At 37.2% G+C, this 18209-nt stretch overlaps 1 protein-coding gene across 7 annotated transcripts in view; it reads right to left on the bottom strand.

Moving 5' to 3' along the window:
• The window catches only part of ST7 (suppression of tumorigenicity 7), a 283519-nt gene that overhangs the window by 17036 nt on the left and 248274 nt on the right, over window positions 1-18209 (bottom strand). For 6 of the 7 annotated variants that reach the window (XM_027845018.1, XM_027845019.1, XM_027845022.1 and 3 more), the window contains exon 12: window positions 7405-7555. In XM_027845018.1, coding sequence (XP_027700819.1) covers window positions 7405-7555 — 151 coding nt within the window. The remainder of the gene's footprint in view (window positions 1-7404; window positions 7556-18209) is intronic. The other variant, XM_027845020.1, reaches the window with a different exon arrangement.

Genomic DNA, 18209 nt, shown 5'->3' with positions numbered 1-18209 from the left:
TACTATTAAAATAAAGCCTTGAGGCAGATGAAGTATTAGGGAGATAATGGCTTATCAGCATTGGAACCTGGTAAACTGGGTAGAGAGGGTGGCACATTTGAAGGAGGGCTTCATAAGGTATAATGCTACTTTAAATGGAAGCTACTACAAACAGGATTTCTCATTTATGTATATATAGACCACATAATCTGGTCACACTTGCAACGGTGTGTGTGTGAGGATAACCAGAGCCTAGAATGTTTAAAATGAGTATAATTCAGATAAGGTGGCAGCTGCTTAATGAACTAAGTTACATTGCAAAAACACAGCATAAAATTTTTATAAATAAAACATTTCTTTCCTTAGTGATTATCCAGACTTTGAGGAACATATTGTGTAATTTCAGAGGCTGGGGCAGTGATGAATCAAACATTTCTGGAAACCTCTGAAATGTTGATATATTTGTGGTGGAGAACTGAGATTTAAAAGGAAAAAAAACCCATCTGCTTCAAACCCATGCAATTTCAGTCATGCATCAGCTGGGCTTTGAAATTTTATTTAAAATGGAAGTTAATCTATCTGATTAATAGGAAATATTTGATTCCATGGAATGACAGTCATCTCAATGTAATCATTTATTAAGAAAGAAAACCCCAAACCAAAAAACCCAACCAAAACTTGTGACTAGAATCTGAAATCCCCTTCTGGACAGCAAATATTTCACCAAAACAATCACTAATATGCGGGAATTTGGGGAAATTTGGTGTGGTTTAAAAAAAAAATCCCTTATCCTCCCTCCATCCAAATAAGCCCTTGCTACTTACCACCAGGCTCAAAAATAAAAGCAGCAAAAGGGCATTGCTTCTAAAGAAGCAGTGAAATTACTTGGGCTAAAAACTAGGTTTTTTTTGCCTTGGAAGCAAGAGATGTCAAAATACACCACCAAGTGGCTGACTAGATGAACTGCAGCTTCCTTTAGCTCCCCCAAAAGGAAAAAACCACCTGCAAACAACTTGCGCAACTTCAAAGAAGGCCCCAGCACAGTACTGATGGCTTTTGGCATCATGGGACCCCATGACACGAAAGAAGGAGAACCACACACGTGCTTCATCTGATCTTAGAAGAAACATGGACTCTCCCAGCTTCATAGAATGGCGCATAGAAGAGACCACTTTCACTGAATTTTCCTCATTACTGGAGGGAATTTAGCTATGAACTAGACATTAATTAGGTATGGAAGCGAAAAGAGAGTAATTCATGTACGTCTTTGTTACCAGACTGTCTGGTAGATGGGCAGCTGTTTTAAAAAAGGGCTGTAGCACTCTCTTAAGTTGCGTTTGGCAACAGCCTTTTACATGAAAATTCATTATCACATTCATTTATTCAACAAATATTTTAAGTATCTATGATGTGTGATGCACTGTGCTGGCTATTACTGAAGATACAAAAAATAAGTAAGACATGGTTACTGCCCTAAGGGAGCTTACAGTCTAGATGAAATCATTTCACGTTAAATACATTTTAAAATAAGTGTTTTCCAGTAGCTCGCATTTATCTAATGTTTTATATACAATGTCTCATTTGATCTTCATACCAACCCAGTAAAGAAGGTAGTATGACTATTAATATTACCATTTTACAAATGAGGAAACTGAATTTAGGAGAGATGAAATGACTTGTCAACAGTTATAAAGCTTCCTCCACCAAAGCCAGTGGTCTTCCTATCTGAATTCTGCAAATAAAGGTATCAGATAGAATTCCCCTTGTGTTAGTTAACCTCAAATACAGAGGGGTCGTAAGCTCATGTTTAGCCAAGGTTCTCAACCTGGGGTCCCTCAATTTATTTTTAAAGTGTTTGATGACTATCAACTTGATGACTATCCTTTATCCTACTTATTTTATATATTTAAAAACAGTCTGACATGGAGTGTCTAATCTTTACCAGTTTACCAAAGGAGTTCATAACATAAAAAGATTGAGAGCTCCTGGCTTAAAGTTAGTATTTACAGCAAAAGACATTTTTGAATGGTTTTTTTTAATTTACAAAATGTTATATAACTTGTGTTTTTAAGACTTTCTAAACTAGTGAAAATTTCTCATTTCTTGTTAAAAAATAGTTTCTAAAACTGGAGTCATTAGGTTTCTGGTATAAGAGCAGAATATGGGAAATTAGAATTAAGAACAAAAAGATTTTCATAGTAGGCCTCAATTATGTTGCCAAAGTGGCCACAAATACCGTGTAAAGGGAGGGCGTGGCTATTACTTCATTTGACATCAGCCTTAAAGCATGTATACATCCTAGTGTCTCTTTAAGTAGTTATTTATAGATCTGTCATTCATAAAATTACCTAATCCCCTGTTTAATATACTATTGAAGGTACTGATTTCCAGAAGTTAAGGGAGTAAATGATTTATTTGTCTTGACTAAACTTGTTTCATTTTCAAAGAGTCTTCTAAACATTTTGAGATTTAGTGGACAAAGAGATGTTGACCTAATCTATTTATTTATTTTATCGGTCTTGATCATATTTCCTCTTAGTCTTTGCCTTTTCATACCCAACAGTCATAATCTTTCATGTTCTATACTCTCAAAAGCGCCTTTCCTGCTAAACCTGTCTCTCCAATCATTTTAAATCGTCTTTTCTGGTTCCATCAGGTTTTTTTCTTGAGGTTCAGTGTCAGGATTGCACATGGCATTTAAGAAAGATATTAGAAATATATGTATTATAGAAAAAAAGAAAGTGCTTTATGAAAGGTAGGTTACCATTTTCTGTCTTGCTTCTAATACTCCTTCCTGAAGAGCCTGAGCATGTTATTGGTCTTTTCGGCTACACCTACACATTCAGACAACATCCTTAAGGAAGTACTGACAATGGCTCCCAGACTCTTCTCTTCAGTCACAAGGACTATCCGTTGTCGATCAATGTCAATTACTCCTTGAGGGTATTATATCAATATGTAGATGTAACCAGGAACCCCAACAAATCAATGGGTATGTAGAGAGACAGAGCGCTGGGCCTTGAGTCAAGAAGACCTGAGTTCAAATATGGCCTCAGAAATTTACTACATGTGTGACCCTGGGCAAGTCACTCAACTTCTATTTGCCTCGGTTTCCTCACCTATAAAATGGAGATAATAAAAGCACCTACCTCCCAGGGTTTTTGTGAGAATAAAATGGGGTAATATTCATAGTACAATGCCTGCTACATAGTAGGTGCTTAATAAAAACATTCTTCCTTCCTATTCACTTTAAAACACACTGGCCACTTCTTTGCCTACTGCTAAATAATCAGTCTGAAGGTTTACTGGAGAGCTGTAACGATAGGCTATGTATCTGAATCCAAAGTCTGCTCTGCCCACCTTTTCACCCCTGAATTCTTTCAAAACTTCTAGGTAAATGCTGTAGGCCCAGTGATTTATTGACATTATTCTTGTCAACCTGGCTAAGAAAACTCTAGAAAATAACTACTATTTTTTGTAGTAGCAACTTGTCCAATTCACATGACTGGCAATCCCCCACCAACGAAAAGTTCATTCAGTGTGTCGGGCTTATTATCAGTCCCTCAAAGTTCTTTTCAATGGCTTAATTTTTCATTTATACTTCACTGGCCAGGCTTTCGTTGTGGGCTTCTCAGATCTCATCTGGGTTGCCCTTCTACTTTTTGGAAATTCCTTCCCCCAACACTCCTGCAAAATTCTCTTTACTTTGCAAGCTGGGCTTGCACCTACAATTTCTGATCTTTGCCTACCTCTTAAAAATTATTTTCAGGCCTCTTACAGGTTACTAACTTTTACATTCTTATCGTATTTTTTAAAAATCCAATCTGTACAAAGTTTCCTTTTTTTTGAAATTTAAATGCCTGTGTGATAGATTTCTAGACTTTGTCAGTACCAAACACAAATACCTTATGCATAGCAGGCATTTAATAAATGTTTGTTAGATTCCACTCTTGCATTAGGATGCTGAACTAACAACTAAAACAGTAACAAACTCAATCACCTGGATTGCTTGCTATCCAGTAATCAGAGGATTTAGATATGTCTGGGTCCTTAGAGATCCTTCAGTCCAATCCCATCATTTTACAAATGAGGCATTTGAGAGCTGAGATGACTTTTTCAAGGTCCATAGATACTAAGCAGCAGAATCATAATCTAAACTTTAGTTTTATCATTCTAAGTTCACTGTTATTTCCTTTATAAACTTGTTACCTCTTAAACTAAGTCCAAAATATTTCCTATCATCATGGGTTCTCGAACTATCTGTGTAAGAAACATTCCTTTGCCCCAGCTATAACACTCAGTTCCACCTCTCCTCCCAATAATGCATTTAATTTAATTTTTAAAAATAAGACCTGGAAGAAAGGAGGGGGCTAGGTTATGAAAGGCTTTAAAAGTCAAATAGAGGTTTTTATAGTTGATCCTGGAGGTAATAGGGAGCCAAAAGAATTTAATGAATAGGGTCATGATGTGTTTAGGAAATACAATGTGACAGCTGAGTGGAGGAAGGAGGAATGGAATGGGGAGAGACCTGAAGCAGGGAGACCAACCACCAGGTTACTGGAGTAGTCTAAGAATAAGGTAAAAAGGGCTTGTAGCAGCGTGGTTGTCAAAGAAGAGAAGGTTAATATCCAAAGAACTTGATAACTGATAGAAAATGGGGGGAGAGAAAAATGAAGAGTGAAGGATCATACCTAAGTTGTGAGCCTGGGTGACTGGGGGGATAGTAGTGCCCTCTCTAAGTTAAGAGGACAGGAGGGTTTTGGAGGAAAGACAATGAATTCAATTTTGGACATGATAATTTTAAGATATCTACATCGAGGTTAAGATGTCTAATTGGAAAAGTTGGAGGTAAAAGATTAGATATCAAGAGAGATTGGGGCTGGACAAGTAACTTTGAGAGTCATCTGCACAGAGGTGATAACTGAGACTATCGTCTGGTAGTCTTTGTTACCTTTTTATTATGGAACCATGTAATATCAACCTAGAGATACTATAGTATTTAATTTTCCCAATAAGATTTTTATTCCTATTTCAATGATCCCTAATTATACCACATCTTTCCCACACCCCTTTATTCTTTCCTGTAGTTTGTAGTCTCAAATCATTGTTATCTCACCAACCATCAGCAAGTGTCTAAGACTCCCACTAAAGCAAGGCCACTACTTAGCACTAAGTATGGTAATTAATCTGTTTATTTAGGTTTCCAGTATTTATATACGGTAATTTGGCTGTCCCTTCCATAATCTGTCTGATATATGGTTTGATGAGTCAGAATTCCTTTTTTCTCGTCCTCATATAACTTCTTACATATTTGAGAAAGACTAAAATATAGACAATAATAGGCCCACAACCAGAGGGGAGCATTTATACACTCGCACATGTCATAAGCCCAGGTGTACTTTCTGGTGTTGGATAACATACACCTGGAATATATTATTATGGGAGAGGACCAACAATAAAATCAATAACCCTCAAGCTCTAGAAGTAAATTATGTAACTAGATAATATTAATTCTCCAAGGGAACTCTTTTCTTACCAGTCTATCCTAGTGCCCAATAGAAAAAAATAGGAAGACAAATTGATTGAGTCTCATGACTGCCAGTTTCCCATCTAATACCAATTCAAAAACTTTTTTCTTAATTTTGATTCAACAAACATTTATTAAGCACCTGTTATGGGCATGGAAACATACCACACACTGGGAACACAAAGACAAAAAATGAAACAGTCTTAGCCCTTAAGGACTTTACATTTTCCTTCTTTCCTTCCATTCTTGGAACATGAGAGGAAGGCCAGAAAGGGGAAGAATCATAAAGGACTGAACACAAACACACAAATAAACAGAAAAAAAACTGAAAGAATATTTAAATTTCAATGAAGTGCACGATGAAAATAATGACATAACCATGATTCAATTAATTGCATCACATGACTTTTCCCAGATCTTTCTGAATACCAGTACACTTTGACTTCTGTGTTTTGAAATCAGCTTGGTATATTTATATGTACTTAATTTAAAAAACTCCACCATTTTGAAAACAATTCACATTTCAATACCGTTTAAGGGTTACAAAGTTATTTCTTCACACTAAGCTAGTACAGATATTATCATCCTCTTACAGACGAAGCTACTGGAGCCTAGAGAGATGGAGTGACTTGTTTGCAGTCACACAGCTAACAAGCAGAGTTTGGACTGGAGTACAAGCTTTCAGACTCGCCACTCCTTTGCTCAGAAACCTCGAATGATTCTTTCTCCCTCTGCTGCTTATATGGTAATGTAAAAACCTTTCTAGCCTCTCATTCAAGGTTCTCTGAAATTTGGCCTCAATTTACCTCTCTAATCTAATCTCTCATGAATCCTGTGCTCCTTGTTGTTTCCCTGACACCATTTACACATTCTTAATTTAGAGCTTTGGCTCATGTGATGTTGCCAATAGGGAATTTACATTTCACTCCCTTCAGAACCTGACCTAGCCAAATTCCATCCTTTCTTCAGTCTTGCTCACATCCCAGTTGCTCCATGAAGTCTTACCTCATGGCTATAGAGCACACTCACTTCTCCTTCCTCTTAGTCACTACAGTACTATGTATTGTTTACTTTGCTGAACCTGCGATAAATACATTGATTGGTAATTTAACAGTCAAAGAACACAACTTATTCATGTCTTCTCATTCTATATTGCTCTTATCCATATCCACTAGAAATATGGGGGTATTATTCATAAGACACTTTAAGCAGCCTTTTCTTTTACTTAATTTTCATATGTGTATGCCTTTCCTTCCCCAATTAGATTACAAACTCCAAGGATAGGGACCGTCTTTCTGCATAGCCATCTTCAGTCTCTTAAAGCAGTAGGAAATTCAATAAATATTTACTGAATGGATGAATATATACAGCTTGTATATAGGTACATCCTCTGCTCTTCGGAGCTCAGCTGGCCTAGCTGCAAGATGGCAAAACAGGTGTTGTTTGGTGAATTACCTTGGAAAAATTATATATGAAGAGAGTATACATACACACACATATATACATGTATACATATATATGTGTGTGTGTGTGTGTGTATGTATGTACGTATGTATAGAAGTCTAACTCCATAACACATATTATCGTCCACAGACAAAAGTTTCTTATGCTTTGACTGTATGTTTGCAAAGAAAGGGTGATGAAAGCTTTCATCTTCATGATTGTATGAACTTCTCTTCTCTCTTTAAAGGTTGCATTATCACAATAATATTCACCTCAGTGGGGAATTGTGAGTCTGATTAATTAAATGTCTCTAAAGTGACTGAAGATCATAGATGAAAGGAGCTATATAAATGCAAATTTTCATCATTCATCATAAGCACTCCGGGTAAAACAGGTTTAATATCTTTTCATGTTCTTTTTTTAGGAAATTGTTTCAAAGAAAGAATATTACTTACTGCCTTCCCACGTACAATGTAAAAGATTCAAAGCCCCCTCCACCCTCTTCCAGTGCTGAAGATGAAAGAAAGCATAGGCTATTGCTTCACTGTCTCCTCTCTTCAGAATATGTTCTGGGGGTAGGATTAAGCTTTTCATTTCTAGTAGGTACTGAAATAAAAAAAGGCAAGAGACAGATGTGTTAATATACAGTAATTAGGAATTCAACAATGTATACAGAAAGATCAATTTCCCTAAAGTACTATTCATGAGTATTCCATCAAACCTGAAATCTCATTAGAACATTTGAAGGCAATTATTGAAACATCCAGCCCTTCCAAAGCTTGCTGACAGATGGTTAATGTTGTAGAAGTCTCCTATACTGGCGGCCAGAGAGAATTTCAGTCATAGATCTCTGATCAAAAGAATAATTAGACTCAGTCACTATAAAAAAAGAGAGATTATATTGGACGCAATTACAGGTACATATTTAATTCTGTAACCATGATAAAATATGTAAAATGGCCATATATAAACTAAAGCATGATATGACAATACTAACCCCTTAAAGAAACTTACACTGAACAGGAAGGACAGCAATTGATTTTAACTACATGGGTCTGGCAAACAGAAGGAAATGGTACTTTTATCCGTTCTAAACTAAGCTATCACTATACTGCTGGTGATTTCATCCTGGCTCCTTGTGTCTCAGCAGATAACCTCACATTCTACTTTACTGGGAAAACTGAGACCATCAAAAAAATCCTCCTAACATCTTCATTCATTTTCTCCTCCTCTCCAGGCTCTCAAGAAAGAGATAATCCTTCAGACTGTCCACGTAGACCCCTTTACTTTTGCTCTTGGTCTAATCTCATTTCTTCTCTGAGAGTTTGACCTTTCAGTCACTCTCATCTTCACTATGTTCCCATCTACTGGTTCCTTCTCTGCTCCCCACAAATACATTTAGGTCTCACTTGTAATTTACACACACACACACACACACACACACACAAACACATACCACTTTTCTCTTGATTTTATCTCAAGCTCTCACCCTATATCTCTCTTACCTTTCATTGCTAAACTCACAGAGAGTTATCTATAATCACTCCACTTCCTTACCTCCAGCTGGACTTTCAACCCCTAAACATTAGACTTTTAATTGCTGACACTTTCTTGTCAAGGTTACCAACGATCTCCTAGCTACCAAATCTAAAGTACTTTCTCTGTCTTCATTCTCCTTAATCCCTCTATTTTGAAACTATTAAGCATAATCTCCTCCTGAATATTCTTTTCTCCTTAGTTTCTATGACATGGCTCTCTCTTGTTTCACCTACCTGCCTCACCACTGTTCTCAGTCTTCTTGGCTAAATTATCATCCATCTCCTTTCCCATGAGGGTTACCTGTCTGTTCCCTAAGGCTCTTTCCTTTGCCTTTTCACTTTCTCAATTCTTCTTCTTGGTCATCTTATATAATACCATGAATTTTATTAACAATGCAGTTAACTCTCAAATCTATACATCCAACCATTATCTCTCTCCAAACAGTTTGCTGGATATCTGTCTTGGGTTTCCATTGACATTTAAACTCAGCATATTCAAAATGGAGCTCATTATCTTCACCTCTATCTTAAACTCATGCTTTCTCTGAACTATGAATTTTCTGTTAGGGATATTGCCACCTTCCTGGAAATTATATTCAAAACTGTGGAATCATCTTAGAGCTAGGGTTCTTAACCTTTTTTGTGTCATGGATCCTGTTGGTAAAGCCTTTTCAGAATAATGCTTTTAAATGAATAAAATAAAATGCATAGGGTTACAAATAAAACCAATTACACTGAAATTAAGATGTAATTTTTTTCCATCCAAGATTACAGACCCCCAGAAATCCATCCCCAGGCTAAAACCCTTTAGAGTCTTCCCTTTCTCTTCCCACATCCAATCAACTCTATAATACCACACTCATATCTTTTCTTATATTTTCCTTCTTGTCTCTACTCAAATAACCACTATTTTTATGTAAAGCCCTCATGACTTCTTGTCTGGACTACTGTAATATGCTTCTGACTGGTCTCTCTTTCTAATCTCTCCCGTCTCATAAATTCCTCACCCAACTTACAAATTATTTTCCTATAAAGCAGATGTCTTCTTACATTAATACCTTCTTCAAAAACCTCTAGTGCCTCTGTATTGTCACAGAATAAAAGTACAAATTCCTTAGATGCCACATCACACAATTAATTTCAATGGAATTTGCAGTGCACTAAAATGCTCAAATTTTTTTTTCCCCACGGAAGCTGCTAACACTGCATCTCTGGGCAGTGTTATCAACTTAATATCAATTAATAATTATCATCAATTAATTTACCAACCAATAAATCAGTTAACCAATTTAATATCAATTAAAATAAATTTAATCAGTGCAGACATTTACATTTTTCCCAGAAAGACACAGACTCTCTCTGAAAGCTGCTCTGCACAGGCCAGAGGGATGAAATTTTCCATTCCTGGCATCAAAAGAAAAACAAGTAACCCAAAACACTGCAACAGGTGTTGGGGATACAAAGATGAAAAATGACTCAGTTCTTGCCCTCAAGAAACTTATAATCTAATATGACATGTACAAAGCAAGTCACGTAGACTGTGATGTGACCAAAGGAGATGTCAAAAAAGCTCTAAGGAAATTTAAGAAAGAGGGGGAAAAAACCTTTAAGCTGGGGTGGGGGGAGAGAGAGAAATAAGGGTGGGCATTAGGAAAGGTGAGAAGTAGAGAGCCTTTCATTAGAATGCCCAGAGGCAGAAGACTGTAGTAGGGTTATATTGGCAACAATTAGTAGACAAATCTGACTGGAACAAAAGATGGGTGAAGGAGAATGTTGTGAAATAAAGCCAGAATGGTAGGATTATGACAGGGATAAGAGCTGGAAAGTACTTAAGTGACCATCTAGTCCAACTCTTTCATTTTAAAGATGAGGAAACTGAGGCTGAGAAAGGCTATGACTAGTCCCAGGTCACACAGGCAATAAATGACCAAACCAGGATGCCAATGCGAGAATTCTGATTCCAAGCCCACAGCCATTTCCACTATATCACATAGATTTCGCAGTGGAGTTGAATTGTGGAGGTCCCTAAAATAACAGCTTATATTTATAAGAAATTTTAACATTTGCCAAGAACTTTACACGTGTTACACCTCACAGCAACCCTGGGAGGTAAAGATTACAGATACTGTTATCTCCATTTTATAGACGAGGAAATCGAGGCTCAGGGAAAACGGGCTTGCCCAGGGTCATACCTAACAAGTGTGTGAAGCAACATTGCAGCCTAGGTCTTCCTGACTTCAAGACCATCACAGTATTCACTATGCCATGTTTTTTTTTCCCCTCATGCCAGGTTAAAGAGTTTGAGTTTTGTTCCATGGGTAAAAGGATCTCACTGAAGGTTTTTGATCATAGGAGTGCAATGTTATATAACGGCTGGGTTAAAATAAAAATTTGATTCTGACATTAAGATCAACTTACCTCCAAAAATCCCTGTTTTCATCATTGTGGGTACTTTCTTGATTTATACATATTACAACTCTGGAAGCTAGGTGAGATAGTGGATAAAGTGCTGGGCATGGCATCAGGAAGACCTGAGTTCAAATTTTACCTTAAACACTTGCTAGCTGTGTGGCCCTGGCTAAGTGACTTAGTTCTGTTGGCCTCAGTTTCCTCGATTGTAAAATGGGGATAATAACAGCACTTGCCTCACAGGATCACTGTGAGAATCAAATGAGATAATATTGCAAAGTAACCAGCACAGATCCAGGCCCATTGGAGGTATTCAATAAATCCCTCCTTCCTTCCTTTTCTCTCCCCCCTTTCTCCCTCACCTTTTCTCCTTTTCTTCCTTACTTTCTCCCTACTTTCCTTTTTCCCTTCCTTCCTTATTTCTTTCCTTTCTCCCTTCTTCCCAACCTTCATCCTTTCTTTGCTTTCTCCCTTTCTCTAATGCAAAAAGTCTTCACAAGCCGTTTTAGCCAAAAACATTCATCACCTGTTGGGCCATACTTTTGTATGAGGCCCTGATTACTTAGCTAGGCTGGTCCTCAAATGGCTGACCACTTGAGAGCCGAGGGAGGAGAGGCGGGGAGGGGTCTGTGTTGTAGCCAGCAGGGCCTGGGGTTGTGGTTGGTGAGCTCTGGATGTGGTGGTGGTGGTGGCTTGGAGGATGTCTAGTCATAGCTCATGAATCCATTGGTAGAAAGTAAGCTTGAGTACAAGGACTAGTTTTTGCTTTTTCTTTGTATCCCCAGTATCTTAATAAATGCTTAATGATTCATAGTGGATGGACAGAAAGTACTGGAGAATGCACTATGCTGGCACTGCTCTTGGGAACCCAGGGTCAGCTCTACACTATAAGAAAGCATTAGAGAGTGGAAGTCAAGACCAAACACGAAAATAAAAACTGGCTCATCTGTTCAAATTTTAAAACAAGTTAGATTTGGAATTTATGAGAATCAGTCAGAAGCTAAATTGAAAATAAAATATGCTTTGCTTCTTTCTGGTCTCATTTGGTTTGGGAAATACTTATTTTATGATTTTTCATGAGAATCTGTATGTGAAGAAACTGTTCTTTTAGCCTAGTGAACTGGAGAGCACTAAAGGAAGAAGACCTATGCAGGAAGAGGGCCTGGCATCAGTAAACGGAGTGGAGTCTATGTAAATTTTGGGGCCAAACAGAATTTGGGAAGGCCTAGTTATTTAAGAAAATTGTTTGAAAAATAATGCTTTTGAGCCTCTAGTAACATATAACTCCCCTCCTGAAATATCACTCCCCCAAAGTTTTAGGATCTATGCCCACAGAACTAGTGTTATAAAACTAACCAAAGCAAGTTCACACCATGGAAACCTAACTTCCTTCTCATCATATGGATTTTATGTCTAAACTAGGCTATGCCTATAAATTAGATTTATATTCCTGTATGGTTCCAAACACAATGTTGGCCCTAACCAGATAATGAAGACTAATAACAACAATGTGCTATTTTTTGGCTAAAGTTAAAATGCCTGGCACGATCCATTCTCAACATGTGCAACATTTAAATTAGAAAAGCATGGAACAACATTTCACATCTTACATGTCAAGAGAAAAATAAATGGAAGAGGGCAGATCCCTATCCACAAGTATGCAGAAATCAATTAGAGTAACTGAGGCTTGAAAATCAGAGAATTCTATCTGTCTGTCTATAATAACTCTTTGGCTCCTACCAGCTAGGCTTGCATACCAACTTATTTGATCTGCCATCTTTCTTCTCATTTTCTTCTCAGATTCCCAAATAACACTGCTCTAAAAGTACAGTATTTCTAAAGGATTCAGAAGCAACTTTTCAAAATGTATTTGTATAAAGATCTTCTATTTTACATCTAACACCTGAGCATTTATAATGAAAACTACAACTAAGATGATGATTTCTAAGAGTTATGAAATGGTTTACTCCTCACAACTGGTAGAGTTCAAGAAATGGCTGGTGAAGCAACTATCAGGAACAATGAAAAAGGGATTGCTTCATTGGCTTGGAGGTAGGACTAGATGGCCCTAAGACATCTTCCTACACTATGATTTGATGATTCAACAATAACAAGTTAAAGGAAAATTACATTAACTTTACCCTTTATGTAACTATCAATGCTAGAGAATTAATTTCAAATTCTCCATGGTCTTTTTACTACCAGCAGCAAATTAAGTCATGTTATGACAAGATACAATGATGAGGGCTGGGGATGGGGTTGGGGATGTCAACTCAAAAGACATCTGAGGAACATTTTTCTGCTAAAAGCAGATAATCTGATAAATCCTTGGATTTCCTTGCTGCAGACTTTTCTTCCTCCAAAGGTAAAGAAAATGATCAGAGGTGCTATTACTCTAGACCTAAATTTTTTTTGTTTGTTTTTCGCTGGTCAGTGGGGTTAAGCGCCTTGCCCAGGGTCAACACAGCTAGTAAGTGTCAAGTGTCTGAGGCTGGATTTAAACTCAAGTCCTCCTGATTCCAGGGCTGGTGCTCTATCCACTGCGCCACCTAGCTGCCCCCCTAGACCTAGTTATGATAACCAAGAAAGTAGCTGGCAAAGTGGAAATGCTAGGAATCTTCAATAATGAATGATCATGTTTTCTTACAACTCATAGCTAAGGAAAGAAATAGTGGGTATGGTCAGATGTATATCTTAGACTAGAAGTGGCCCACAACACTCCCAAGTACAGCTTGAAGCAGATGAAAATGTAATTGGGAAATATCTGACAAATAAAAAAACAATAAAAAGGCTAACATTGATATGTGGTTTTCCAAGTTAATATGTGGCCCACAAGGCTCTTTATGTATGGTTTAGATAAGGCTCCCATTCAGACATGAATTTGACTCCACTGTCTCAGGCAACAGAAAATCAGATTCCTAGAAAAGATTATAGGATCATAGGAATTAAAGCTAGGAGGGATCTCAAGAGAGTATCTCAAGGTGACAAAAGCAGTGTGATGTAACTGAAATAACACTTGACTTGAGCTCATCCTCTTTGTGGGTTCCAGTCTCACAGTGCAAATGCCTGCTGAACACCCATTTGGATGTCTCCTAGGGATCTCAATACACATATCCAAAATGTAACTCATCCTCTTGCTCACCAACTATTTTTTTTTAATTAAGGGTAGCATCATCCTTCCAGTCACTGAGGTTCACAAACATAGAGTCATCCTGGACTCTTTAATCTCCCCCATCTTTCATGTTCTGTTAGTTGCCAAATCTTATCTCTATCACCATAATATCTCATCTGTCCCCGTCTCTCCGCTTACACAACTAATCTCTCCTTTGCAAAATGGGGATAAGAACACCAACATAACGAACTTGCAGGATTATTGTGAGGATCAAATCATAAAATTATACAAAATTCTTTGTAAACCTTAAAGGGAAATATTGTTATTGCCATTATCTAGGTCAATAGTTAATGTTATAGAATTCAAAACCACCAATGACCTTCTTGCCTTGGACACTCTCTCTACTCTGGGTTTCTGGGTTCTTCCATCTTTTTGACCATTCTTTTTCAGTCTACTTTGGTCCTTTGTTTTCCTTCCTCCTATAAATATGTGTCCCATCTCCTAGAGTTCTCTTTTCTTTCTCCATTCTCCTCCATGATAAACTCTCAAGAGTTTAATTATCATCTTAATGCAGTTATCTCCCAAATCCACATCTGGAATTTCTAAATTATCTCTCTTCAACCTCAGATCTCTATCTTCAACTGGCTGCAGCATATCTGTCTCCACAAAGACATTCCCTCAGCACATCAGTATGACCAAAACTAAATTCACCATCTTCCTTCCTAAGTATGACCCTCTCAATGTCATTATTTCTAGGACACCACCACTGTCCTGGTTACCTGGGCTCTACACTTCAGCCACTTTTGACTCTTTTACCTCTCTCCTCTCACATCTAATTAATTTCTGACATCCTGATGATTCTACCCCCACAATGTCTCTCTCTCTTACCTATCCACTTTCTTTCCATCAAACTACCACTACCGTAGTTTAGGCCCTCATCTCCTCTCACTTTGACAATTTTAATAGCTTCCTGACTCATCTCCCTGTCTCTAAACTTTTCACTCTTTTAATCTAGTCATCACATAGCTAACAAAATAATTTCCCCAAGTCTGGCCATGTTATGCTCCTACTCAAAAACTTATGTAGTGTTTACTGTGTCTAGGATAAATGCAAATTCCTTAAGCTGGCATTTAAGTTTCTCCATAATTTGGCCCCAAGCTACCTTTCCCACCACATTATCATACTATTCCTCTTCAAAAATTCTAGCCAAATTGTAGTTTCTATTTGTTCCCTGAAATTAACAAGCTATATTTAACCTTGATGCGTTCATGCCGACCTTATCTCATGAGTAGAATGCAGTACCTCCTTCTTTCTCTTCTTTGAGAATTTAAATTTAATTTAAAGCTCAGCTTAGGTACTATTTTCTATGCATAATCCTTCTTTGTCCTCCAATTATGAATAGTGTTCCTTCTTCTTCAAATTTTCCCAGAACACACACAGTGGAACTACATATTCTATATATTATATATCAGATTTTGTTAATTATGAATATTGCCATCTTAGCTATATATATGCATATACATATATACACATACATATATTCCCCCTATATATTCTTACTGGAACTCAGATTATAGGTCTTAGAGCTAGAAGGAACCTTAGAGTTAATATATTCTAACCCCCTTGGCTACTGGCTTTGTAATCAATCACAGGAAATAAGGCATATACTTAGTAAACCAGAGAACACAAAAGAAATGTGAACTATTATTCTATTTGAGAAAACTGAGGCCAAGAGAGATCAAGTGACTTGCCCAAATTCACATAAGTAATAAGCAGTGAAACTAGAATTCTAACCTAGGTCCTTGGTGTGAAATCCAGTATTTCTTCACTACCCACTACCTTCCTTTTTGTTCTTTGTCAAGAACTGATCTAGCCTTCTGTTATACACCATATGGTCATGAAATCAACATCTGTTCTCTGACATCATCTACATAAACAGACTTTTCATTTCCCATATTGTTCTTTCTCCTCTGAATTAATGATGATCAACCAGAAGACGTGAAAACACAACCTGTGCCATCAAGTCCTTGGTTTTCTAGCTAGGACTTCAAAGCCAATGGAAACAGAGTCTAAATTTCTTTTCAAAGTATAATTAATTTCCATGGGCAAAAGTGAGTCACAGTGGTGCACTTGATGAGTCTGGAAAGATTTTTCTTCATGATGAAAAATAGTGAGTCCAGAAGATAGCATTTCTCATAATTAATAAGCTCTGATCTACAAACAGCTATCTCTCTACTCTCTGTATGGAGTCATCAACCAGAACTATGGTGGCATAAATTCAAGTGAAAACAGCCATACCAGAATAAATTTTTGAATGCTGGCTGACAGACATGAACTGAATGACTTCATCTTGTCCTCTTAGCTCTTCAAGGGTAGAGAGGATGTATAATTCCATATTATACATGCATGTTCCTGGAAGACCTCAACAAATTATTTGTTCATTTTGAAAATGATTCTGATGGAACTGAAGGTGATGTTAAATTACCCAGATTTTGATCAAATGTTTATGTCTAATTAATACATATCTGGAGAGGAACTGGCACCTTCTATAGAAAGGGATTTGGTATTCTTTATTTCCTCAAGAAAAATCCAATTCAGTCCAATTCCATTCAATAAACATTTATTAAGCATTTGTTTTGCACTAAGCTCTACATGTGGTAATGAGAATACAAATATGTAGAGATGACACAGATCCAGACCTCAAGGAATTTATAAACTACATGTACATACATAATAAATAAAGCAATTAGGTTTTCTAAGAGAACTTTACACATATTTTCTCATTTGATCCTGTAATTAGTGTTCTATGAACCTTTCTGATTACGTACAGCTATCAGTTTAAAGGGGGGGGCATGTACCCCTGAAGTGCATGTTTACTAATTTATAAATTATATGCATGTACTATTATACCAATAGTTACATATACTATTATACTTACATATACTATAACTCTTACAAAAATATAAATTAGAAAAGGATGAGATAAAAGATTAAATAATATTTGATCCAAGTGTCAATAGGGAGTCACTGGACTTTGTTTACTAGGGGAGTGATAGGGTTAGACAGTCCTTTAAGAAAATCACTTTGGTAAGTGTGTATGATTAGGATGAATTGGCAGAGACTTGAGGTGGGGAGAGAAATCAGGAGGCTATTTAAATAGTCCGGCAGAGAGGTTATGAGGCCCTGAACTAGGGTGGTGGCTATGTGAATAGAGAAAAGAGGACAGATGTCAAAGGTTTTGTTGAAGGAGAGCTTTGGCAACTGACTGGATAGATGGAGTAAGAGAAGGCATATGATGACATCAATGCTGTGAACCTGCGTGGGTGTTGGGGTACTGGAGACAAGCCCCATAATTGGCTATCTGAGGGACAGTGGGGTGTGATACATCTTTTTATCCTCCAATTGGCTGATCATACACACCAAAGGTCCAAGCTCCAGCTTCCACTTTACAGACCACTGGTCCTGTGAGGCAATATCACAGGAATAAGCATTCCCATTTTACAGACAAGGAAACTAGGTATCATAATGATTAAGTGACTTGACAATGATCACTCAGCTAGTAAGTATCCAAGGCACTGATTCTAAGTTCATCTCTCTATCTCTTACATCATATGGCCTCAAACAAATATGTTAGGTAAAAAGGAGAGTTCCAGGTAAAGTGCTATGAGAAACTGAGGAGAGACCACTTTTATCTGGTGTGGGATTAAGTGTGGAAGACATAAACAAGGAAGACTTCCAGGAGGAGTTAGCCATGTAAGTTGGACCTTGGAGAAACAAAGAGACATTAGTGGGCTAAGATAAGGGACAGTGTATTCTGAGAATAGCATGAACAATAGCTTAGTGGAAGAAGGCAATAAAAGAAATTGGAACCACAAATAGTTCATATCATTTTAAGAAAAATAAACAGATGAAACTTAGCGAGTTTTGTTAATCATTGGCACACCTTGCTTCTTTGTGATTGGCATTTTAAAATAATTTTCTCTTGCCTGCAAAACATCAATAACAACAGAAATACATTGCTTGCTTTTTTATATTACTGGTGGAACTTTGCTTGAAATTACCCTATAACCAATAGGTCTAGTGATCTAGACAAAGAAATGTACCCTGTGTCTTCTAACTGTTTGGGAATCTCATAAATAAGCAACTTTACTATTTTCTAGAACAGATTATTAAGGATATGTTTGGTGAATGTCTAGGAAGG

This window comes from Vombatus ursinus, unplaced genomic scaffold (genome assembly GCF_900497805.2).
Source record: "Vombatus ursinus unplaced genomic scaffold, bare-nosed wombat genome assembly UNPS02014946.1, whole genome shotgun sequence".
Lineage (NCBI taxonomy): Eukaryota > Metazoa > Chordata > Mammalia > Diprotodontia > Vombatidae > Vombatus > Vombatus ursinus.
The sequence above is the reverse complement of the archived record's forward strand: the minus strand, read 5'-3'. Positions and strand labels throughout refer to the sequence as shown.